Source organism: Aquarana catesbeiana, linkage group LG07 (genome assembly GCF_042186555.1).
Source record: "Aquarana catesbeiana isolate 2022-GZ linkage group LG07, ASM4218655v1, whole genome shotgun sequence".
NCBI classification, from domain to species: Eukaryota; Metazoa; Chordata; class Amphibia; order Anura; family Ranidae; genus Aquarana; species Aquarana catesbeiana.
Genome location: NC_133330.1, coordinates 34,425,769 through 34,453,279, shown reverse-complemented (window position 1 = coordinate 34,453,279; position 27,511 = coordinate 34,425,769). Strand labels below are relative to the sequence as shown.

The following is a 27,511-nucleotide window of genomic DNA, read 5'->3' as shown; positions in this document are numbered from 1 at the left end:
CTTAAAATCAAACTGAAAAGCTCACCAGATTTAAACACAATGGGTCCCTGAGACAACCGGGCTGCGGCCATATGTACTGGAGAGCGGTGCGTGTCACGTCTGTGCCTTGGATTGTGGCACCCTTGTGTACAGCGATTTGGAGAGCTTCCATTATGGCAGACAATGACATTACAGGACAGGTATACCTCCTCCAAGCTGTTAAATTTAAAAACATGGAGACTGAAGCGCTGTAGCCTCTGGTCGGAAACTGTATAAGTCTGCAAAGTTGTGTCTTGGGGGCATCTAAGGAGAAAAGGGAATTTAACGCAAAAGGATCAAAATGCTGAAACATAAGAAACAAAGTGAAGCTTTAGCTCACTATGTACAGGATAGTTACCCTTGTTGGATGAGACTATAGATTTGCTCATTGTCTTCTAGTGAAGGAGAAGCTTTACAGTTATCAACAGTATCTGCAGACTTTGGTCACTGGACACCACTTTAAATTCTACATACAAGTGTCCATGGATGTCAACCTCATAAGGATACGTTGTTATCAGGTCACTGAATTTTTCAGATGGATAGAGTTGCAGAGAGACATTATAGTGACCTAGAGAGACTACGTCAGTCACTTTAGGGTGAAGGTTCATCCCAAGGGTCTCGTTCATTTGCATTGCACACTTCACTGGGATTTCGATACGATGGATGCTGGTCCTCGGGATTGTTCCATAGACTGTGTTTTCATAGTAGGTTTTTCCATCTTCACTCTGTAAGAACATGGGTAAAGTTTTATGGACTGGACACAAATTACACAGTAGATAGGAGTGAGTATTGTACCATGTTAGTCATCAACTAATGCACAAAGATTGGGGTTAAAGTGGTAACCTTTATAGGCTAACTTAAGTTTTTAAAGATGTAAGCTTGGGGAATGCCTTCAGGTTTATAAAGCCTAAGAAAAGAGATTCAAGGAATCTCGAAAATTAGCATCTTTAATAACTCAAGTTGGTCGCCTATTAAGGGCATCACTTAAAGAATATGTAAACCCAAAATTTCATATTCTTGATATGTGCCTGCTGTACCATGTACTTGCATGAAAAGGTATCCTGTTCTCTTTGTGTTGCTTCCTTTGTGTGAAATCCCTGGTGTTCCTGCCGGTCCTCTGCTTTCCAATCAAAAACTGACAACGCTAGGCATGAAAGTAGAGCGTGGTCAGTTCTCTAGCTGTGCTGGAAACTCAGTGTGCTGTCCTCCAATGATCAGACATCTGCTGACACATACCCCCTGCACAGCCTATTACTGGGAAGCTTAATGTGCTGCTGTTTCTCCTCCCTGACCTTTCCGTGCAACTGAGAACAGAGGGAATATGATCACTTATTAAAAAATGGGGGGAAAAGGGTATTTAAAATGTTTTGTTTTATATCTATACACAAATGTTTTGCCTCTCATTTCTATTTTAAACTGAATGGGTGGTTTTACAAGGTGAGGGTTTACATACACTGTAAACTTCAAACTTTATATGATAAATCCATGCAATAAGGAAGAAGATATACATACATTATATCCAATACATGGAATTTTCAGTTAAAGGCATAACAAAGCAAATGCAGAAATCAAGTCAAGAAGAAAAATCATTACATTATCTGCTAGTGATATTAAAGAAAATATTCTCACTGTGCTAAGATTTAGTCCAATTTAGCTTAACTACTAGCCGACCAGCGCACGACGATGTACGTCGGCACAATGGCAGGGCTGGGCAAATGGGCGTACAGGTACGTCCCCTTTAAATCGCCATTGCGCCGTGTACTCCGTGGCCATGCCCACGATCGTGTCACGGAGCGGAAGAACGGGGAGATGCCTTTGTAATCAAGGCATTTCCCCTTTCTGCCTAGTGACATGACAGAGATCCACTGCTCCCTGTCATCGAGAGCAGTGATTGCTGTCATGTCAGTGGTAGTCCATCCCCCCCACAGTTAGAACACCTCCCTAGGACACACTTCGCCCCCTAGTGTTTAACCCCTTCCCTGCCAGTGTTATTTACATAGTAATCAGTGCATTTTTATAGCACTGATCGCTGTATAAATGACAGTGGTTCCAAAATGGTGTCAAAAGAGTCCGATGTGTCTGCCATAATGTCGCAGTCATGATAAAAATCGCAGATCGCCGCTATTGCTAATAAAGAAAATAATAATAAATTTGCCATAAATCTCCCCTATTTTGTAGACGCTTCAACTTTTGCGCAAACCAATCTATATACGCTTATTGCGTTTTTTTTTAACCAAAAATATGTAGAAGAATACATATCAGCCTAAACTGCGAAAGAAATTTGTTTTTTTTTAATATATTTTTTGGGGATATTTATTATAGAAAAAGTAAAAAATATTGCTTTTTTTTCAAAATTGTCGCTCTTTTTTGTTTATACCGCAAAAAATAAAAACCGCAGAGGTGATCAAATACCACCAAAAAAAAAGCTCTATTTGTTGGGGGGGGGACGTCCGTTTTGTTTGGGTGCAACGTCGCACGACCGCACAATTGTCAGTTAAAGCGATGCAGTGCTGTATCACAAAAAGTGCTCTGGTCAGGAAGGAGGTAAATCCTTCCGGGGCTGAAGTGGTTAAAGTGAAATATGCAGTAAAATTCATGGTCTGCTTACTAGGTCTGGGTCTCCTCCCCCTGTAAAAGTAGCTGCATGATAGTACTTCAAAAATGTCTTCTCGCAAGATTTAGGCTAATCAGCATTTCCTGGGTATCTTTCCAGAAGGATAGTGACATTATGCCTTACAATGCAGAAGACAGAGGTGATGTAAATATATGATCTAACTTCTTAGTATACGGATATGTTCTTGAAGTACTATCATGCAGCATTTTTTACAGGAGGAGGGAACCCAGACCTAATAAATGGTGCTTGCATTTTTCCGCGAGGTCCACTTTAAAGAGAATCTGTTATTTTGCAGGGTAGTAAGAGCTCAGTAAACCTCACCAGAACATTGGATCCACATTCGCTGAATGGTATTTGAATAAAAGCAAAATCTTCTTCAGCCACCGCCTGACACAGTGGGTCTTCGAGGTGTATATCAGACACATCTAGGTGGGCTTCAACCACCATACTGAGAGGAAGCTGATATTCAGCACCATTAGAAAGACAATGCAGTGTTCCCTCTGGTTCTGAGCCTTCTGTGGGTGTTGGCAAAGATTCATCTGACAAAAAAGCAAACTGCCAAGTGAAATCCCAAGTAGGTAATGTATATAAATCAATGTAAATAATTAGTGCTGATTTCATTCTAAAGGAAAAACAATAAATAAACTGTGCTGTTATGCATGTGTGAGTATGTGAATAAAAATAAACCAATAAACCTATATACATATATACAGCACCACCAATAAACAACAATAGAGTTATAAAGTACATGGTGCACTACGAATAAACAATTTTAAAATAATACAATAATTAAAAGTGTTAATTCTAAAACGAGAGCAATATTGTTTAAAGAGTAACTCCACTTTTGTTGAGAAAAAAACATTCCCTCTGGGTGATCTATGTACATTGCAAGGACTTTAACAAACTTTGTTGCAAATTCCCACCTTTTGCTATTCTGAGGAAATCCCTGTGTGTTTCTCTGTGCCCATGTGAGTCTAATGGGAGTTGTTTCATAATTATCAATCAGCTGTGCGCCTGCAGGGTTCTAATGAGGAAAGATGCTGGGCCTGCATCCCTTTAGATGTGATTTCCTATTCAAAGTATATTATCAAAAATGACCTTTTTGTTTCCGGTGATGCCTGAAATCTGACTTGTATCTTAGTGTAGACGTCTGGGAAAATCAGTGAGCCAATCACATATGCAGGAAAAGATGTTTCTGGGGGGCGTTCTGTACACATTCTGTGTACAGAACACCTCCAGGTAGCCATATTTCTCTTTACAGAAAATAACAGTGCTGCAGATTAACCACTTAGCTAAAGGGCACTTTTACCCCCTTCCTGCCGAGGCCAATTTCAGCCATCAGCGCTGTCACACTTTAAATGATAATTGTTTGGTCATGCTACACTGTGACCATATGAATTTTTTATCATTTTCCTCACACAAATAGAGCTTTCTTTTGGTGGTATTTAATCACTGCTGGGTTTTTTATTTCTTAGGTAAAAAAAAGACTGAACATTTTGAAAAAAATAAAGTTTTTCTTAGTTTCAGTCAGTAAATTTTGTAAATAAGTAATTTTTCTCCTTCACTGATGTACACTGATGAGGTGGCACTGATGGGCACTGATAGGTGGTACAGATAGTCAGCACTGATGGGCACTGATGGGCATTGATGGGTGGAATTGATGGGCAGCAATGATGGGCGGCACTGATAGCCAGCACTGACTGGCATCACTAATGGGCACTGATTGGTGGCACTTGTGGGCACTATTAGGTGCCACTGGTGGTCACTAATTGCTGGCATTGGTGAGCACTGATTCCTGGCACTGGTGGAGCTTTATTGTAATTAGGGCAACACCAACTGCGGATACCGTCCGCTCATGTTTTTTAAGCAATTAAAACCTGACATTGGATCTAACCCTCCCCCACTCTAATCAAAACTAAAAAAGTATATAAAAAGTATATCAATCTAAAAAAAAAAGATAAGCTGCTGTTATTAAATTAATAAACAAAAATGTTAAGAGCATTTAGTGTAAGAGAGAGAAATTCTCTTAGATTTTTGACATCAAACTCCATTAAAGAATCTAAAATCCATCACTTTAATTTCCCTGGTCATAAATTACCTTCCTGTTCAAAAGAGGAAGGCAGTTTATGTTGCAGCTTTACCCATACAGCAGTTGATATGGCACAAAATGCCTCAGCCTGGCATGCAAACATTTCTAGGGATGAACCTTTAGTTCTGCTTTGACTTAAAAAATGTCTACCTGGATATATAGTTTCTTGGCCCATCGAGTATCCATATGAAGTAGCTTTTTCAAGACCGTAGACATAAATCGTAAAGGGTGTGGAGTCATGATAAACGTCATGTTGTCCTTCACTTTTATCCAAAAAGACGTTGAATGCACTGTAACCTCTGAAATGTTGTATGGAAAAACTATACAGATTCAGCGGTCGGTGATCCAGGTAAAACCCATCAGCTGATGTTGCCTGAGTCACAATCAAAAGATAGTTGAAGTATATTTTTTGTGTTACAAATTTATAAGAACTTCTTGTTACTAAAGAAGGTGGAATGGTAACAAAAAAAGGGTCATAATTAGCAACTACAGCACCAGGGTTCTGATCTTGAAGGAGATAGGTGACCATAATAGGTTTAGAAGCATTAATGGTAGACATTTCCTTCAAACTAATCCTAATAGGGGTTCCAGCATTCTCAATGAAGTGCTCCCTGGGTTCCACTGCGCTGTCAACAAACACTCGGGTTTCAGAACTTGATGTTACCACAGTAACAGAATCTTGAGCGTGATTCAGTAAAGGCACCAAAACAAAAAAATGTCCCCACTTAGACACAGGATACAACTGCTCAACCAAGTTATCACAGGAGGAGATTATCCCGCGCAAAAATTTTTGACCACTGAAAACTGCTACTGGAACCGTGGATGAGATTCTGGTGCCAGTCAGGTCAGAAGAACTTTGAAACTGAATTGATTGTTGGTATCTGAGACTAAATGAAAAAGATTGTCCTTTAGTGTACTCCACACCATTATACACGATTGATCCTGAGACGGTTACATTGACCAGAGCCGTATCTTCCAGACCATTGGCCACAGCAAATTGTTTTTCTGTTCCTGATGCAGGGGTTGATATGTAATATTCTGTGCCCAAGTCTTCTACAGGTAGGCAGGTCATGGCATCAGCAGTGTCATGGGCTTTGTTAAAACCAAACACAGATAAAGCAGCGTCTGATTGGACCAGAACAGCCTTATAAGTCACATGCTTTTCTGTTATCATATAGTTATAGTTGAGGGTCACCAGGGCATAATTGTCCCTCTCGATGTGTATGGTCTGGTTGAATTCTGGCTGGGACACTGTTACAGTGACTGTGGCTGGTTTATCGTAGGTGACAAGATACAGCTGGAATGTTGTAGCTTCGGAAACATACAAATTTTCCATGAAGACTGTTACAAATCTTGTCTGAGCCCGTCCTGTGGAATTATGAAAAGTTTTCCAACAAGTGTTACTGATGAGAGAAGCAATAGATTATCATAATAAATACACAAGTCTGAGCCCAACTGAAATTTTAACTAGGTCAACACAGAATGGAAACATAACATGGTGCACCAACAAATAATTTAGATATATCGATCAGTCAAAAAATGGGATGCCAGCTTCCTTCAAATTGGACCTGTACTCAAATGTTATCTTGAAGATATTTTAACAATCTTGCCAAAATGAATAAAAAAAGATATACATTGAATTAAAAAAAAAAAAGGATAAAACCAGCTTTTCAGGACAAGATGCAGCTTCAAGTTCCTCCCATTGCTGATCACATGACTTAAAGCCCAGCCATTTGAAACAAAATTTAGATTTGCTAATTTTCTTCTTTAGTAGGAATCGTGTGATCATATTCCTTGGCTTTTGGTCATGTGGCCAACTCTCAAGGGAGTTTAAAGCAGCATTATTTGCACAAAAGATAAAAGTTTATTTATTTATTTCAGGTATTTATATAGGGGTGTAAATTTACATATACAGTGGGGACGGAAAGTATTCAGACCCCCTTACATTTTTCATTCTTTGTTATATTGCAGCCATTTGCTAAAATCATTTAAGTTTATTTTTCTCCTCATTAATGTACACCCAGCATCCCATATTGACAGAAAAGCACAGAATTGTTGACATTTTTGCAGATTTATTAAAAAAGAAAATCTGAAATATCACTTGGTCCTAAGTATTCAGACCCTTTGCTGTGACACCCATATATTTAACTCAGGTGCTGTCCATTTCTTCTGATCATCCTTGAGATAGTTCTACACCTTCATTTGAGTCCAGCTGTGTTTGATTATACTGATTGGACTTGATTAGGAAAGCCACAAACCTGTCTATATAAGACCTTACAGCTCACAGTGCATGTCAGAGCAAATGAGAATCATGAGGTCAAAGGAACTGCCTGAAGAGGTCAGAGACAGAATTGTGGCAAGGCACAGATCTGGCCAAGATTACAAAAAAATTCTGCTGCACTTAAGGTTCCTAAGAGCACAGTGGCCTCCATAATCCTTAAATAGAAGACGTTTGGGACGACCAGAACCCTTCCTAGACCTGGCCGTCTGGCCAAACTGAGCTATCGGGGGAGAAGAGCCTTGGTGAGAGAGATAAAGAAGAACCCAAAGATCACTGTGGCTGAGCTCCAGAGATGCAGTCGGGGGATGGGAGAAAGTTGTAGAAAGTCAACCATCACTGCAGCCCTCCACCAGTCAGGGCTTTATGGCAGAGTGGCCCGACGGAAGCCTCTCCTCAGTGCAATACACATGAAAGCCCACATGGAGTTTGCTAAAAAACACCTGAAGGACTCCAAGATGGTGAGAAAAAAGATTCTCTAGTCTGATGAGACCAAGATAGAACTTTTTGGCCTAATCCTAAACGGTATGTGTGGAGAAAACCAGGCACTGCTCATCACCTGTCCAATACAGTCCCAACAGTGAAGCATGGTGGTGGCAGCATCATGCTGTGGGGGTGTTTTTCAGCTGCAGGGACAGGACGACTGGTTGCAATCGAGGGAAAGATGAATAACGAAAACCTTCTCCAGAGTGCTCAGGACCTCAGTCTGGGCTGAAGGTTTACCTTCTAACAAGACAATGACCCTAAGCACACAGCTAAAATAATGAAGGAGTGGCTTCACAACAACTCCGTGACTGTTCTTGAATGGCCCAGCCAGAGCCCTGACTTAAACCCAATTGAGCATCTCTGGAGAGACCTAAAAATGGCTGTTTACCAATGTTTACCATCCAACCTGACAGAACTGGAGAGGATCTGCAAGGAGGAATGGCAGAGGATCCCCAAATCCAGGTGTGAAAAACTTGTTGCATCTTTCCCAAAAAGACTCATGGCTGTATTAGATCAAAAGGGTGCTTCTACTAAACACTGAGCAAAGGGTCTGAATACTTAGGACCATGTGATATTTCAGTTTTTCTTTTTTAATAAATCTGCAAAAATGTCAACAATTCTGTGTTTTTCTGTCAATATGGGGTGCTGCGTGTACATTAATGAGGAAAAAAATGATTTTAGCAAATGGCTGCAATATAACAAAGAGTGAAAAATTTAAGGGGGTCTGAATACTTTCCGTCCCCACTGCATATTGTACATTCACATCAGTCCCTGCCCTCAAGGAGCTTACAATTTAAGGTCACTAACACACATTCATACATACACATACAGGTGCCAATTTATACAGGAGCCAATTAACCTACTGCATGTCTTTGGAGTGTGGGAGGAAACCGGTGTACCCGGAGGAAACCCACTTAGGCACAGCGAGAACATGCAAACCCCAGGCAGTTTTAGCTCTTCTATTATTCTTTACTAATCCATTTTGGCAAAAGATGTTAAAGCAGAGGTCCACCCTAAAAAAAAAAAAAAAATACATAAAAAGGCTCCTAAAAATGTGAAAAAAAAATTTTTTTTTTACTTACCAGAAATGGCTGTTGCTAGGCAGATTGTCCTAATTTGCCACTTCCTATTCCGTGGTGGTCTTCATTCTTCTTTTCGCGTTGTCTTTTGGGGAATGGGGCACGCTGACTTCTGGGACCTGTGGGTCCCAGAACACAGCTGGCCATTCACAAAGCAACCCCGCGACTCGCGTATGCACAGTAGGAAATGGGCAGTGAAGCCGCAAGGCTCCACTGCCTGTTTCCCTTAGTTCGAATGGCAGCGCCGGGACCCAATCGGATGGACGTATCAGCCTCGAGCGGCCGACATTGCGGGCACCCTGGACAGGTAAGTGTGCTTGTTAAAAGTCAGCAGCTACAGTCTTTGTAGCTGCTGACTTTTAAAAAAAAAATTTTCAGCTGGAACACCGCTTTAATACATCATTATGGTAGCATCTGAATCTACTGTAAATCAACTTTAATGTGTTGTTTCCCAACCCAGCTGCTAATTTCTTCTGTTTCCAGCATGTCCCCTCTATATTTCCAGATCTGCTGCTAACTGGTTCTCCCGTAGCTAAAGCCAACCACTAATCAGTCATCTGACATAGACAATCAATTTTTGGTTTTAAGGAAGGATTTTAGGGTTTGTCAGTTTCAAAATGGAAGCAATGCAACTTCTAAACACTTACGAAGTAGCCATACCTTGACTTGTTCCATATATTAGGTATTTAGCCATATTGGGGTCGTTTACTATAGCGCCGATAAATGATCCTGCAGTCCCAGAAAATAGTGCCCAATTAAGGCCAATTAAGACTTCAACGCTCAGAAACTGGGCGGTAATGCAAATGGAAAGCAGCGCTATTGCCGGCAAACATGCCTGTCAGATCACATATGCTGCAATAGTGGAAGTCAATGGGGCTCGAACCTGCAAAATCCAAAGTTCTCACTGAAGGCTTATATGCAAGTTCTTTGCCATAAAAAGTGTATGAGGACCTGGGTCCTGCCCCAGGGGACATGTATCAATTAGAAAAAATGTTTTTAAAACGTCTGTTTTTTCAGGAGCAGTGATTTTATTAATGCTTAAAGTGAAACAATAAAAATTAGGAAAGAAAAGACGTCAATTTTGTTTGGGTACAACATCGCATGACCGCGCAATTGTCAGGTAAAGCGACGTAGTACCGTATCGCAAAAAATGGCCCGGGCAGGAAGGGGGTAAATTCTTCTGGGGCTGAAGTGGTTCAAATTAAAAAAATATAGATATCTGATGCTAGGTCTACTTTAAAATCTGCGGAGCAGGGAACACAGACAGTGCCACTCCTGCCTGGTTGGAAACGATGATTGGCTGAAAAAAAATCAGAATTAACCATTCACTGCTACGGCTACCCACAGACCTCTATTATATCAGATATAAGAATGTGAAATTGGCCTATACACGTTAGCAAAATACTGTATGTCTAAATACAATATTTACCCCTTTGAACCTTAAAATCTCATATATGAAGTTAGAAACCTATTTTGTTTACCAGCAGCAATCATTCCCATGAAAAGTAGAAAGATAAAATATCTTCTTGGAGTTTCTTGATGGTGGAGATCCATGGTCCGCAAACTTTACAAATGCCTAATATTCCAGGGATTGGTGGACTTTTATACATCCTCTTATCTCCTTATTTTCAGTTTCATTGGCCTTTTGAACAAGTACTAAGTCTAAGCACTCATTGATGAATTAATGATACCGGATTATTCTTACCAAAACAAAGCTTGAAAAGCCTTGAAAATACATCACAGCACCATCTGTTTCTGAGCGTATATATTTCTTGAAAAACAAACTCTGTTACCCTTGGGAGTGTATTTATAAAAATAATGTGCATACCCAGATAGCAAGCAATTGAGCTGCAAGTTTGAAAATGACTTGCTAAGCTATTGCTAGACTTGCCAGGCTTCACAAGTTTGCAGCAAGTCCGCATTGCATGACTCCAGGTCAACTTTCCTTGCAAACATTCTGCAAGTTCTGGTTCAATTATGTTGTGCAATAGTCATCCCACCACAGGGGTCACTGTGGTTGAAATTTCCTGCTGTAGACTTGCAGGGCTGTGGCTGTAGACTCACCACTGCAACTTTGCTCTTGCTAGAGACTTGCCACGCAAATTTGCTACAAATTGTTAAAGTGTCAACTAGAACTTGTGCTTCAAGTGCTCTGCAAGTGTACAACTTGAGAGTGAAAATTTGCAGCAAGTTAAAGTAGAACTACAGTGGAACCTTGGATTACGAGCATAATCCGTTCCAGGAGAATGCTTGTAATCCAAAGCACTTGCATATCAAAGCGAGTTTCCCCATAGAAGTCAATGAAAACGAAGATAATTAGTTCCACATTGACTTCTATTGTATGCAGTACCGCATGTGGCCAGAGGTGGAGGGGGCGCCGGAAAGACTCGGAAATATTCGGAAACCGCTCGAATGGACTCGGAAACCCTCTGAGAGGTTTGGAAACACTCAGGAACAGAGTATTTCTGAGTGTTTCCCAGTATTTCCGAGTGCGTCCGAGTGCATCTGAACGGCTCCCAGTGTGACCGGCGCCCCCCCACCTCTGGCCAAATGCGGTACTGCACACCGCAGAGGCTTGATTCCTGCTCATTTTGCGAGACAACACTCACAAACCAAGTCAGGATTTTTTTAAAGTAATAGCTCGTATTGCGAAACGCTCATTAACTGCGTTACTCGCAATCCGAGGTATTACTGTATAGGCAAAACTTTTTTGAAGCCTGGCACTTTATGCGGGCCACCCTGGACCACATTGGTCTAGGCCCCAATATGCTGGGATGGGTTTTGTCTCTCTACTCTACTCCGTCGGCGGCTGTGCGGGTGAATGAGTGGCGCTCTGATTACTTCACAATAGCAAACGGGACGAGGCAGGGTTGCCCCCTGCCCCCACTTATCTTTATTCTGACTCTGGAGCCGTTTTTGTGTACTATAAGAGGAGATCCCAACATCACAGGTGTTCAGAAGCCCTCGGGACACCACAAAATTGCGGCGTTCGCCTACGATCTAATCTTCTTTGTATCCAATCCGCGGGTTTCACTCCGTAACATACTAGCAGCGATACGGTCCTACGGTGAAGTGTCAAACTTTACGATCAACTGTACCAAGTCCGCATTGTTGAATATCACAGTACCAGAGGCAGAAGCGCATATCATGCGCAAGTCCTTTGCGTTTCAATGGGCAGACAAATCCATACGATACTTAGGCATAGATGTTACACCTGATCCAGCACACCTGTACTCTCATAACTATCTACCCCTACTACACAGACTTAAAGCAGACCTTCGGGCCTGGCATACCCTAACATTGACTTGGTTTGGGCAGTGCAACGCCCTGAAAATGACGGCCCTATCAAGGGTTTTGTACGTGCTCCAAACGTTGCTGATTCGGGTTCCGCCCATATTCTTCAAACAATTGCAGACGATCATTAGGGACTTCATCTGGGCACATAGGTCGCCTAGGACAAAAATGCAAACACTATCTAGACCCAAAGAGAAGGGAGGCATTGGCCTCCCCGACATCCTTAGGTACTACAGGGCAGTGGATTGTGGATTGGCACTGTAATAAAGACTCCACACAGTGGGTGAGGATGGAAATTGAGGATGCCTCCATCCCTCTGCTGACGTCCCCGTGGCTTACCACCCCACCACCGGAAGACTTGAAAGTCCACCCTCTGATAGGCACCACGCTCACGATAGCGAAAAGGATTTTTCACAACACAGATCTGTCAACACTACCTTCTCCTATGTAGGGATGAGCCGAACACCCCCCGGTTCAGTTCGCACCAGAACCTGCGAACGGACCGAGAATTCGCATGAACGTTAGAACCCCATTGACGTCTATGGGACTCGAACGTTCGAAAACAAAAGTGCTCATTTTAAAGGCTAATTTGCATGGTATTGTCCTAAGAAGGGTTTGGGGACCCGGGTCCTGCCCCAGGGGACATGTATCAATGCAAAAAAAACTTTTAAAAACGGCCGTTTTTTCGGGAGCAGTGATTTTAATGATGCTTAAAGTAAAAAAAAAAAAGTGAAATATTCCTTTAACCACTTTCCGCCCGCCCTATAGCGGATTGACGTCCGGGAAGTGGTTCTGTTATCCTGACTGGATGTCATATGACGTCCAGCAGGATAACATGCCGCAGCGCGCCCCCGGGGGCGCGCATCGCGGCGATCGGTGTAGCGGTGTGTCAGTCTGACACACCGCTACACCGATCTTGGTAAAAAGCCTCCGGCGGAGGCTCTTTACCACGTGATCAGCCGTGTCCAATCACGGCTGATCACGCTGTCAATAGGAAGAGCCGTTGATCGGCTCTTCCTCACTGGCGTCTGACAGTCGCAAGTAGAGGAGAGTCAATCGGCGGCTCTCCTGGCAGGGGGGGTCTGCGCTGATTGTTTATCAGCGCAGCCCCCCCGCAGATCACCACACTGGACCACCAGGGATCGCCACTAGGACCACCAGGGAAGGGGCAACATGTGGATGGCCAGGTATGTACCCCATGGCCATCCACATGTGCCCAGTGTGCCAAATCTGTGCCAATCAGTGCCCACAAATGGGCACTGATTGGCACAATTATGTTATAGTGATGCCCAGCAATGCCACCCTTAGGGGCATCACTGCAAACAAGCAGTGCCATCAGTGCCACCCATCAGTGTCCATTCATGCCACCTGTCAGTACCCATCAGTGCCCATCTATCAGTGCCCATCCATGCCAACTATCAGTGCCACCCATAAGTAACCATCAATGACACCTACGAGTGCCCATCAATGCCACCTATGAGTGCCCATCAGTGCCGCCTATAAGTGCCCATCCGTGCCACCTATGAGTGCCCATCAGTGCCGCATACCAGTGCCACCTATCAGTGCCCATCAGTGCCACCTATCAGTGCCCATCAGTGCCGCCTATCAGTGCCCATCATCAGTGCCCGTCAGTGCCACCTTATCAGTGCCACCTCATTGGTGCCACCTCATCTGTGCCCAACAGTGCCGCCGTATCAGTGCCCGTCAGTGCAGCCATATCAGTGCCCGTCATTGAAGAAGAAAACGTACTTATTTACAAAAGTTTTAACAGAAACAAAGAAAAACTTGTTTTTTTTCCAAATTTTCGGTCTTTTTTTATTTGTTGCGCAAAAAATAAAAACCACAGAGGTGATCAAATACCACCAAAAGAAAGCTCTATTTGTGGGAACAAAATGATAAAAAATTTGTTTGGGTACAGTGTAGCATGACCGCGCATTTGTCATTCAAATTGCGACAGCGCTGAAAGCTGAAAATTGGTCTGGGCGGGAAGGTGTCTAAGTGCCTGGTATTGAAGTGGTTAAATATCGTAACTGGGGGTGTCTATAGTATACCTGTAAAGTGGCACGTGTTTCCCGTGCTTAGAACAGTCCCTACACAAAATGTCATTTTTAAAGGAAAACATGTCATTTAAAACTGCTTGCCGGTTTAATGTGATGTCGGGTCCTGGCAATATGGATGAAAATCAGTGAGACAAACGGCATGGGTACCCCCCAGTCCATTACCAGGCCCTTTGGGTCTTGTATGGATATTAAGGGGAACCCCGCACCCAAATTAAAAAAAGGAAAGGTGTGAGGCAACCAGGCCCTATATACTCTAAACAGCAGTATACAGGCGGTGCAAACAAGACAGGGACTGTAGGTTTGTTGTTAAGTAGAATCTGTTTGTAATTTTGAACGGGTACATTTTTAACGTGTTTAGCTCCGGACAAAAAATCTGTTTTAAGCTTTTTGGAAAACATAGCGAAGTCTTATCACCCCTGTGACATTTGTTTTGCTGTCTGTGCTCCTCTTCAGAAGATTTCACCTCACTTTTTGTCCCAATGACAAATGTTTTTTGAAAATGTGTTTTTTTTGTGAAACAAGGATTGGTGAAAAAAGCATCAGTGGAAAGGAGAAATGTTTTTCCCATATTAACTCCTACAGGAGAGAATTTCCCTTCCTAGGGGTAGATTTCATCTCACTTCCTGTTGTCTCCTTCCGTTTGCAAGTAGGAGTCGTTTGTAAGTTGGATGTTTGAAAGTAGGGGCCTGCCCTATATACTCAGCAGAAATTTGGGCCTTAGGTGTTGTTGTGGCCACAACACTGTAAGCCCTCACAGGGCCCTGCTGTGAAATATTAGATCAAGAATTGTAATTACATGCCCCTGTTGAACAGGGGCAGAAAAATTGGGCCTTTGGTGGTGGTGGTGGTGCGGGTGCCACAACACTGTAAGTCCTCGCTCGCTCTTGGTGGGTGCAGAAACGGGCCCTGCTGTGAAATATTAGATCAAGAATTGTAATTACATGCCCCTGTTGAACAAGGGCAGAAAAATTGGGCCTTTGGTGGTGGTGGTGGTGCTGGTGCCACAACACTGTAAGTCCTCACTCGCTCTTGGTGGGCGCAGAAATGGGCCCTGCTGTGAAATATTAGATCAAGAATTGTAATTACATGCCCCTGTTGAACAGGGGCTGAAAAATTGGGCCTTTGGTGGTGGTGGTGGTGCTGGTGCCACAACACTGTAAGTCCTCACTCGCTCTTGGTGGGCACAGAAACGGGCCCTACTGTGAAATATTAGATCAAGAATTGTAATTACATGCCGATGTTGAACAGGGGCTGAAAAATTGGGCCTTAAGCACTGGTGCCACAACACTGCAACCCCTCACAGATACTCTAGTTGGAACGCAGGAACGAGCCCTGCTACAAAGTATTGCATCAAAAATTGTAATTACATGCCCCTGTTAAACAGGGGCTGAAAAATTAGGCCTTAGGCACTGGTGCTGGTGCCACAACACTGCAACCCCTCACAGATACTCTAGTTGGAACGCAGGAACGAGATCTGCTGCAAAGTATTGCATCAAAAATTGTAATTACACGCCCCTGTTAAACAGGGGCTGAAAAATTGGGCCTTAGGCACTTGTGACGGCGCCCAGAACCAAAAATGTTCTTACAAGCTATCAGCGTGATCATTGAGGAGGAAGAGGATAATTACTCAGGATAGTCACTCAGCATCAACATAGGCAGTCTTTGAAGGGATCTGAGATTTCAAAAAAAATTATTCGGTTACATCAGCATCAGGTGCTTGGTAGCTGGTGGTGATCCAAGACTGATTCCTTTTTTATGAAGGTCAGTCGATCGACCGAGTCGGTGGACAGACGCACCCTGTAATCGGTTACAAAGCCTCCAGCAGCACTGAATGTGCGTTCCGAAAGAACGCTGGATGCAGGACAGGCCAGTAGCTCAATTGCATACTGTGCCAGCTCTGGCCAGTGATCCATCCTCAAGACCCAGTAACCCAGAGGATTTTCAGTGGGAAAGGTGTCCAAGTCAGATCTTGCCCCTAGGTATTCCTGCACCATGTAAAACAGACGCTGGCGATGGTTGCTGGAACCGATCATACCTTGGGGCTGCGGACTAAAAAATTGTCTGAACGCATCGGTCAGACGGCCACCTACTCCACCGCTCCTTCATTGACTGACCGAAGCCTCAGCAACACGTTGTCCAGAAACAGGAGTTTGTAACCTCCCAGTCTCTGGGAACGCGTTGCACAAACCTTTCTGCAAGGCCTCCCGAAGATGTTTCATCCTCTGCTCCCTCTGCGATGGCAAGATAAGGTCCGCAACCTTACCCTTGTAACGTGGATCAAGGAGGGTTGCCAGCCAGTATTGGTCCTTCTCATTGATACCACGAATACGAGGATCCTTACGCAGGCTTTGCAGGATCTGGGAGGCCATGCAGCGTAGGTTTGCTGAGGCATTCGGTCCGGAGTCCTCTGGGTCACTAAGGATGACATGGTCCGCAGCCACCTCCTCCCAGCCACGTACAAGTCCATGTGTTTCTTGGGACTGATCCCTTAAAGACTGCTGCTGATGCTGAGTGCCAGGCTCCACCTCCATACTGACACAATCCTCCTCCTCCTCCTCGTCCTCTTCCTGTGTGATCGGCGGGCACGCAGGAACACTGTCTGAATAAAGGGGGCCTTGAGAGCTAAGGAAGTCCTCCTCTTCTTGCCTCTGTTCTGCCTCAAGTGCCCTGTCCATTATTCCACGCAGCGTGTGCTCCAACAGGTGGGCAAGGGGGACAGTGTTACTGATGCATGCACTGTCACTGCTCACCATCCTCGTGGCCTCCTCAAATGGTGACAGGACAGTGCATGCATCCCTGATCATGGCCCACTGGCGTAGGGAAAAAAAAACAAGCTCCCCTGACCCTGTCCTGGTGCCATAGACACACAGGTACTCATTGATGGCCCTCTGCTGCGTGTGCAGCCGCTGCAGCATGGCCAACGTTGAGTTCCACCTGGTGGGCATGTCACAGACTAGGCGGTTCTTGGGCAGGTTAAAGTCCTTTTGGAGGTCCGTCAACCGAGCACTGGCATTATATGACCGGCGGAAATGCCCACAGACTTTCCTGGCCTGCCTCAGGACATCCTGTAAGCCCGGGTACCTGCCCAAGAACCGCTGCACCACCAAGTTAAGGACGTGAGCCAAACAGGGCACATGGGTCATTTGTCCCTGTCGGAGGGCAGAGAGGAGGTTGGTGCCATTGTCGCAAACCCCCATTCCTGCCTTAAGTTGGCATGGCGTCAACCACCTCTGAACCTGCCCCTGCAGAGCTGACAGAACCTCTGCCCCAGTGTGGCTCCTGTCCCCCAAGCACACCAGCTCAAGCACCGCATGGCATCTTTTGGCCTGCGTACATGCGTAGCCCCTTGAACGCCTACGGAGCACCGCTGGTTCCGAGGACAAAGCACAGGAAGAGGCCATGGAGGAAGAAGAAGAGGAGGGGGTGGAGGAGAGAGATGTGTCACAATCATTAGTAGTGGCATTTTGGAGGCGTGGTGGCGGAACAACCTCCAACACTACTGCACCTTGTCCTGCATCCTTCCCAGCTGCCAGCAGTCACCCAATGCGCCGTGAAACTTAGGTAACGTCCCTGTCCATGTCAGCTGTAATATGCACCTTACCGCTGACCGCCCTGTCCAGCGAGGAATGGACATTGCCTTCCACATGCCGGTAGAGAGCCTGAATCACCTTCCGTGAGAAAAAGTGGCGTTTAGGTACCTGCCACTGAGGAACCGCACATTCTACAAACTCACGGAAGGGGGCAGAGTCTACCAACTGAAAAGGCGGCAGTTGAAGTGCTAGCAATTTTGCCAAGCTAGCATTCAACCACTGGGCATGTGGATGGCTTGGAGCAAACTTCTTTCGGCGGTGCAGCAGCTGGGGCAGGGAAATTTGCCTGGTACAATCTGACGTCGGTGTACCGAAAGCAGAATGCCCACAAGTACTTGGCTGTGACACACCTAATTCTACACCTTCATTCCTCTCAGTGCAGGTCTCAGAGAGGACTGAAGGTATAGTGGGGTTGGAGATCTCAGCTGATGAGGAGCAAGGAGAGGTCCTCTTTGTTCTTTGGTGTGGGTCTTTTAGATATGCTTGCCAACGAACTGCATGGCAGGTCAACATATGTCTGGTCAAACATGTGGTACCCAAGCGGGAGATGTTTTGGCCATGCGAGATACGCTTGAGACATATGTTGCAAATAGCAGCGGTGCGATCTGATGCACTCGTCTCAAAAAAAGACCCACACCAAAGAACTTTTTGAATACAGCGCCCTGCAAATGTGGAGCTTTGGGGTGTGATGCAGTCAGTGTGCTGCCCTTAGGCTGGCCCCTGGAGGGCATCCTGCCTCGTTGGTGATGTGCCGCCTACTCCTCCTCCTCTCTCCTATCAGGCACCCACGTTGAGTCAGTGACCTCATCATCCCCTCCCTCCTCATCACTGGGGCAAACCTGGCAGTATGCTGCAGCAGGGGGAGCATGACTGCCAGATTGCTGTCCTTCTTGGGCACCCCCTCTCTCCGTGCTCACGTTGCTGCCTTCATCTAGCTCAGTATCATCATCAGAGCCTTCCAAACGCTGGGCATCCTCCTGGAGCATGTACCCAACACTGTGGTCAAACAGTTCGAGGGACTCCTCAGGAGGACATAGTGGGGCTAGGGAAGGAGTCACTGATGACATTGAGCCGAGGGAAGAGGCCGCTGCTTTGCCAGACAAAGTACCCTGAGCATGGGTTAGAGAGGATGAGGAGGATGAGGACGGCTTGGTCATCCACTCGACCACGTCTTCGGCATGTTGCGGCTCAACACGGCCAGCTGCCGAAAAAAAGGCCAAGCGTGTTCCACAGCCACGTGCTGATGAGGATGCACCGTCTCCACGACCAGCACTAGACACAGAGCCTGCTTGCCCTCTTTTATTGGCTTGTGACTGTCTGCCTCTCCATGTTGGCCTTCCAGACATACTAATGGCCTGTAGCTGCACTAAGCTGGGATATATATATATATATATATATATATATATATATATATATATATATATATATATATATATATATATATACTGATACTGCAGCTAGCAAAATCAACTGCCTGCCTGTAGTATGAGAACACCACCAACCTTCTACAGGTAGCTTTAGCTGAACACTGTGCAGAGCTCGCAAAAAACTAACTTGTAGCTTATTTAGCTGCCTGCGGTAGTGATAGGATCAGGAAAACACCACCAACCTTCTACAGGTAGCTTTAGGTGAACCTGTGCAGAGCTCGCAAAAAAATAACTTGTAGGTTTAGCTGAACACTGTGAGGAGGACGCACTACACTAACATGTAGTTTTAGCTGAACACTGTGAGCAGGACGCACTACACTAACTTGTAGCTTTAGCTGAACACTGTGCAGAGGTCTCACTACACTAACTTGTAGTTTTAGCTGAACACTGTGAGCAGGACGCACTACACTAACTTGTAGCTTTAGATGAACACTGTGCAGAGGTCTCACTACACTAACTTGTAGTTTTAGCTGAACACTGTGAGCAGGACGCACTACACTAACTTGTAGCTTTAGATGAACACTGTGCAGAGGTCTCTCTACACTAACTTGTAGTTTTAGCTGAACACTGTGAGCAGGACACACTACACTAACTTGTAGCTTTAGCTGAACACTGTGCAGAGGTCTCACTACACTAACTTGTAGTTTTAGCTGAACACTGTGAGCAGGACACACTACACTAACTTGTAGCTTTAGCTGAACACTGTGCAGAGGTCTCACTACACTAACTTGTAGTTTTAGCTGAACACTGTGAGCAGGACGCACTACACTAACTGTAAATAGTCTAGCTGCCTGACTGTGGTACTAATAGGATCAAAAGAACACCAGCAATTTTCTTCAGGTAGCTGTAAATACTGTAACAAGACAAGCCTGCCTGTCAGTAGGAAGATAACAGGAACTGATCTAGCTAAACTGAATACAGTGTATATATATATGCAACACCTGGGATGCATATATATGCACAATACACTGTAAGTGCAGCTAACACACAGACTGTCCTGCCTAATCTAGCTAACTCAAATGAAATTACACTGTCTCTCTGTCTATCTCTCAGCACGCCGGAACACACTACACAGGGCCGCCGTGTAGACGGCCTTATATAGTGTGGGGCGTGTTCTAAACCCCCTGAGCCATAATTGGCCAAAGCCACCCTGGCTTTGGCCAATTACAGCTCTCTCTACTGACGGCGCTGTGATTGGCCAAGCATGCGGGTCATAGTGCATGCTTGGCCAATCATCAGCCATCAATGCACTGCGATGCCGCTGTGAAATATGGGCCGTGACGCGCCATACGAATTTGGCACGAACGGCCCATATCGTTCGCAATTCGGTGAACGATCGAACAGCCGATGTTCGAGTCGAACATGGGTTCGACTCAAACACGAAGCTCATCCCTACTCCTATGACACCGGTCATAGAAAACCCCGACTTCGCTCCGGGTCTCACGAGCAGGAGGCTGAGACAGTTGACCGCATACGGGAAACACTGCCTGGGGGATTTTTAGCCACGGGGGAGCTCCCCTCGCTGTCAGTCATCTCTAGAATTACAGAACCTCCGTTGGACAACCTTAGCACTTTGCAACTCAGACACTTTCTGCAGACTCTGCAGAAAACTCCATACACCCCACAAGATCTCACCCCTTTTGAGTCACTAAAACTGTCACTGTAAAACTGGGAAACCAACGTGACACACACTTTCGCTATTATACAGCCTTTTGACATCCCAGGGTGAGGAACCGACCCCGGCATTAATACATAAATGGGAAAAGGACTTGGGAACTCAGTTTTCCCCACAACAAATGGAAAAAATCCTTCTTCTAGCACATAAATCCTCTATTGCGAACCATTACCAAGAATCCGGGTACAAAATTGTGACGCGATGGTATAGAGTCCCTTACTTACTCCACAAGATGGACCAAACATTATCTGATAAATGTAGTGATATAATAATATGTGTAGTAGTATAGTGGTTATGATAATTAATTAGTAAGTACTCTTCTGCAGCAACCCAATTCTTCCAGAGAGATGCACTTTATTGACTTCCAACACAGAACAAAGTCCAAAGTCCACAGACGACAAAAATATCCAGCAGAGTATATCATTCAGAGTCCCATGTTCCTAGATCTGTGCCTTCATACACAGACAAGCCTATACTGACTATAGACTGAACACCATGTTATATTTACTAGACATTGAATGGCTGAGCAATTTGATTGGCCGTCTCCAGTTAGGACTTTGATTTGCTTTAGTCTTTCAGACAGACAACAACCCCCAGCCGTGAACAGCTGCAGTCATAAACCGTCCCAATTTGCACTCCCACATATCAACATCAACAAGTCCAGATACCACCTGAACACCCTATGAAATGTTCAAATAGACTTGCATAAGATTAACACATCAAAGGGTCTTCAGCTGTCCCCTTGCTATGTTAAAATTCAGTTGGCTCGGACAAATCAACCATTGTCAATTGAATTCTGGCCTGGTCAATATTGACTGTATGTGTACATACATATAATAATATAATGTCCCACATAAATCTGTGAACATATTATAACATATACAACAATAAATGCTGGAGGTGTAATTCAGGAGTGGGAACTATGGTACACATCTTCTGGGCATGCCCGGCTCTGAAGCCGTTCTGGGAGGGGGTGGCAAGAACCATCCAAAGCTTGACCTCAGTTGAACTGAGGGATAACCCGGCTGCATGCCTTCTGCACCTGACGGAGAGACCCATACGAAAGTACAAAAAGACCTTGACAATGCAACTCCTCAATACGGCGAGGGCATGTATCCCCGTGTTGTGGCAGCAACCCCTTACACCAACCAAGGTCCTGTGGTATTCTAAAATCAACTGTATCCTCCGTATGGAGGAATTAAATGCTACTTTACACAACACGGAGGAACAATTCCAAGACAAGCGGAGGCCCTGGAGACATTTCACGGGTACCAATACATACCTGCAGGAGATTGCACACGCTCGTACTCAAGAGACATAATGCAATAATTTATTGATTATCATTGTGAGACGCCCCCCTGTACATTATCTGGGAGTGGGTGTTATGGCCTTTCAGGAGGGGGCGCTGATGCTTCTCCGTTCCCCCTCTTCCCTCTCTCATCCCCCTCTTCTCTTCTCTTTTTCTGTTTTCTTACTTTCCCCTCTCCTTCTTCTACTCTGCCTTTTACTCTCTCTACCTCGTGTATCCTTTGTAAAACTTGCTTGTTACAGTAGCCACAGAGACGGCTGTAATTCAATCATAGTGACTGGAAGTTACACTTCGAGTAAGAAATGTATGCTAGCAATATATTCTTTATTTTATTTGACCATTTCATTTCACAGTTTGACGCCTCATGTTTTTTGACTAGATTGATACCCGTACAGGGAGGCTCTTTTAGGCCCCCTGGTTTTCTTCTATATAGGTGATATAATATTGGCAAGGAAACATTCAAAATGTCTACGAAGTTTATTGTACATATGGTTATATCTTTTGTCTCATGGAATTTGTTGACCAATTGTACCTATATGTAATAATATGACTTGACTTGTTCTGTTGCATGGAACTTTGCCATAAAATAAATAAATACAGGAATTAAAAAAAAAAAAAAACTTTTTTTAATTTTAGTTAGAGCAAGGGAGGGTTATAACCCTTGTCAGATTTTTTTTTGTGATCTGTGTCCCATTGCAGAGATTTCCCTTCACTTCCTGTCCCATAGCCCAACAGGAAGTGAGAGGAAATGCCTGCAAATTAAAGGAATTTCTTGGGGACCCCCAGGTCACCAGAACTAGTGTCTCCATTGGAAGATTTCCCCTCTATTACTTTTCTGGGGACAACCCGAAATTCTAGATTTTCTTTTACTTTCACTTTCAATGATAATTGTAAACATGACAAATAGTAGACATGTGCACAGCTGAAAAATGTGTTCGTTTTTGTTTTAGCTTCATTCGTTTTTTGTTTTTTCTTGTTTTTTTTGTTTTTCGGGTCATTCGTTATGATCGAAATTCGTAAATTTGTAAATTTGTAAATTTGAAATTCGTAAATTTGTAAACTTGTAAATTCGAAATTCGAAAATTCATAAATCCGGAACCCAGAAAATCGACAGTTGGAAAATTCGTAGAATCAAAAATTCGTAAATTCTAAAATTCGTACATTCGAAAACCCGAAATCCAGAAATTCGTAAATTTGAAAATGCAAAATCTGGAAATTAGAAATAATAACTAACTAACTAATAATAACTATTAAATTATAGGTATTGGAATGTCTTCTCAAATTTGGCTGTAACGAGTACGAATTTATCTGAAGTTACGAATTATCCAAAAATAAAGAATGTCGCATCTAAACAAATGGAACAAATTAATAATAATAATAAAAAGTTTTTATTATTATTTATTAATTCATTACGTTCCATTTAGATACGGCATTTGTTATTTCAGAAAATTCGTAACTTATATAGTTGTAATGATCCAGTGTCCACAAACTGTTGGCTATGTATATAATGCAGCTTTAAATTGAGTTTATAAACTCTGAACTAATGTTGTACTTGGCGGTCCACAGCAGAATACAATCCTTTCTTCTATCTGACTGGTCCCCAGAAAAGGGTTCTTGGGTATACAACATACGCCATAACCACGTAAGGACCAGGCCTATTTTTTAAACTTGTTGTTTACAAGATAAAATCATTTTTTTTGCTAGAAAATGACTTAGAACCCTCCAGCTGTGGTGAAACTACAAATCCCATCATGCCTCTGCATACCTCCCAACTTTTTGAGATGGGAATGAGGGACACCTATCAGCAAAAGTATGCAGGCATAGGACACACCCCTTGCCACGATCCCTTAAAGGAGAATTGTACAAAAAAACAAGATTGGTTAAACCCACAAGTGCTTTTTTACCACTATTATTCCTTTATATTGGCTTTTGAAACTTACAAATGCAGCAATTTAGAAATCAGATGAAAGGTTTAGCGCTGGAAAACACTTTTTGATACTTAAAAAGTGCATTTTATATACAATTATATAGATCAGACCAAAATGAGGGACAAATGAGGAGGAAAGAGGGACAGAGGGACATTGCTCCAAATCAGGGACAGTCCCTCGAAATCAGGGACAGGTGGGAGCTATGCCTCTGCCTCTAGAAGTCATGCCTGTGATTGTCAGGGTCTTGCAATGTCTCATGGGACTTGTAGTTTCAAAACAGCTGGAGGGCCGAGGTTGCCTACCCCTGCCCTAGAGAATAAAATGGCGGTGGTTGCAATACTTTTTGACACACCGTATTTGTGCAGCACACTTTTTAAAAAAAAAATACACTTTTTTTTAATTAAAAAAAAAGACAACAGTAAAGTTAGCCCAATTTGTTTTATATTATGATGTTACGCCGAGTAAATTGATACCCAACATGTCACGCTTTAAAGTTGCGCCCGCTCTTGGAATGGCGACCAACATTTACCCTTAAAAATCTCCATATGTGATGTTTAAAAAATTCTACAGCTTGCATGTTTTGAGTTACAGAGGAGGTCTAGGGCTAGAATTATTGCTCTAACGATCGCGGTGATACCTCAAATGTTTTATACACCATTTTCATATGCGGGCGCTACTCACGTATGCATTCGCTTCTGCGCGCGAGGTCGGCGGGATGGGGCGCGCTTAAAAATTTTTCTTTTTTTTTCTTATTTATTTTACCTTTTATTTTTACACTGTTCTTTAAAAAAAAAAAAAAGTGTCACTTTTATTCCTATTACAAAGAATGTAAACATCCCTTGTAATAGAAAAAAAGCATGACACGACCTCTTAAATATGAGATCTGGGGTCAAAAAGACCTCAGATCTCATATTTACACTAAAATACAAGAAAAACAAAAAAAACAAAAAGGTGTTTAAAATTTTTTTTTAAATGTTGCTTTAAGAGCTATGGGCGGAAGTGACGTCTTGGCGCCGCTTCCGCCCTGCAATGTTATGGAGCCAGGTGGGGGCCATCTTCCCCTCACTCAGCTCAATACCACAGAGGGGAGAGGATGCGATCGCTTCCGCCGCTGCCGACGGCTCCAGTAAGCGGCGGAGGGAACCGGAGCGTGGCGGGAGGAGGGGGTCCTCACCCGCCACTGATAAAAGTTATCTTGCGGCGAATATGCCGCGGAGATAAAATTTATCTGAAAGCAGACCCCCTGCTGAAGAAGAGGAGACCGGGGTTATGGCAGCTGATGCCATATAAACTACATTCCTCTTCAAAGTGCCGACTTATAACGGTGGTTAAATAGTTTTGTTCCATGTTCTTATTGTTTACTCCAAATCTGCACCAAGCTTGTCGAGATGTTGCTTCTTTTACATATTACATATCAACTTGTTCCGTGTGAGTTTGGCAGGTGTAGATATGAACTATTTTGTTTACAAAAAACATTCAGGCGTTCAGTTCTATCAAATATATAGCAATCTTCTGGGAAAAGCTGCAAAATTTTTCGGATCCACCCAGTCCAACCAACATACGAAACAAATGCCGCAGATACGAAACAAATTCCAAAAATGAATCGGGTCAACATAACATATATAACAAAGGGAAATTCTTCAATGAATGGATGTAACCAAAACTAAATGAAAATTTCCGGTGTGCGCTTGTCTAACGATGACATTGAAAGACAGGTACACTTTCCCAAAATTTTGAAATACCAAGCTGCCATCTTAATGCATAGAATGCACCTTCTGCCTTTACAAACACTTATAGGATTGAATAAGTCTGTCTGTTTTTATATCACCGAGTTTTTCGAGTTTTTTCAATACTGAATACTTAACATTCTGATTCTAAAATTTATAGATAGAGTGGAGTTTGGAGGCGCTGAAGTCAAACACAGTTTGATCTCACAGATTTTAGGACACTGTAAGTAGAGCCTCTACTTGTGCTTTAACTGCTTCGTGGTCCCCAGCTGTGAACCCATAGACTGTTCCAGCCTACCTTCTCTTGTGCTAAAGCTGCTTCATGATCCTCAGCTGTGAGCCTATAGACTGTTCCAGTCTTCCTTCACTTGAGTCACTGCTAGGGCTTTTTCACACCAAATGTGCATGAAAACTGATAGGAAAACCACGCAGATTTCACTTTCAGAGGCATCAGTTTTTCCTGCCGCCACCATGGCAGCATACTAGTGATAGGCTCCGCCTTTCTCCCCTCCCTCAGGACCAATGAAATAGCATAAATTAAAGGCCAGTTAGGCCCCGCCCCATTCTTCTTTTTGTCCTCATACCTCCACGCACCAGTGAAGAGTAAGCAGTACTATGTTCCCCCCTCTGCCACCAGGCAGATGCCGGCTGGGTTAAGCCTCTCCCAGTACGAAGTCCCAGTATAAGGCTGCTAAAAGCACCAGAGTAGCTTGGGAGCTCCTGCTGTGGGTCTCGATGGAGCTGAGCAGTTTTTCCTCTTTAGGAATTAAATCGGCCTTTAAGGTTGGTGTCTGCAACGCTTGTTGGGTTTGGGGAGGCCAGCTTTGCATCCTTCTTACCTTTGCCTTTGTTTGTCTCTTGTCATTTTCTCATTTTCTGCACCTCCTGTTCTTTTCCTCCTGCAGTGGCACTGGTCTGGGTACATTACTCCCCCTAGACAGTTTCTCTGTCCTTTGCTGTCCTAGGCCGGCTGTAGGTATAGCTTATGTTTGTAGGTTGTGTATGTGTAGGTTTGGGGCAGGTGGGTATGTGTGTGTGTGTGTGTATATATATATATATATATATATATATATGGATATGTATATATGTGTATTTTAGTGGATCAGAGGGGTGGACAGCTGGCTCAGAGACAGCCCATTAAAACAAGAGTGGCTTTATTCAGCAAAATGGCAAAATAAACATAAGATAAGACAGGCTTGTCTTATCACACGGTTGTGCACACAGGTACAGCTCACAGTTCAGCAGCACACAGGCTTATAGGTAATAGTTCATGGCTCCAATCAGAGCTACAGTCTTTATGTGGTTAAGCTCACCCAGCACACCATCCAGCAATGGACATTTTCACACAGCATGCTGCTGTCTCTCTCTCTCCTACTCAGCTCCTCTCTGAGACTTTCAGCCCAGCTGACAATAAGCAGGTCTGAAGGGGAAATACCTGCCCTCTTCGATTAACCTCTTCTTAAAGCGGAGTTCCACACAAAAATGGAACTTCCGCTTTTCGGAACCCTCCCATGGGAGTCTATGCCTCTTCCCGTCCCCACCGCGCTGTCTGCTGGGAACACACAGCTCCCAGGAGAGAGCGGGGACCACTTGGGACGTGCAGCGCGACTCGCGCATGCGCAGTAGGGAACCGGGAAGTGAAGCCGCAACGCTTCACTTCCTGATTCCCCCACCTAGGATGGCGGCGGCAGCTGCCGAGAACCGAACGGGTTCTCGGCGTCCCCTGCCAACAACGCTGGACCCTGGGACAGGTAAGTGGCCATGTATTAAAAGTCAGCAGCTGCAGTATTTGTAGCTGCTGGCTTTTAATATTTTTTTTTTGGCGGTGTGGGTGAACCCCCGCTTTAACCCTGCCCCAGGCTGACCCTCTGCAGTATGTATACAGTATATGCTCATGTATATGTTTGTGTATATATGTGTGTGTTCTTATGTTGGTT

General features: G+C 43.9%; 1 protein-coding gene across 1 annotated transcript; it reads right to left on the bottom strand.

Moving 5' to 3' along the window:
• Positions 1-413: 413 nt before the first annotated feature.
• On the bottom strand, positions 414-6,057 carry LOC141102858 (IgGFc-binding protein-like). The gene is made up of 3 exons (XM_073591888.1): positions 4,872-6,057; positions 2,954-3,171; positions 414-743 (listed from the first exon to the last, which is right to left on the bottom strand). Exons 1-3 carry the CDS (start codon positions 6,055-6,057, stop codon positions 414-416), a joined length of 1,734 nt encoding a protein of 577 aa, XP_073447989.1.
• Between the last annotated feature and the right edge of the window lie 21,454 nt (positions 6,058-27,511).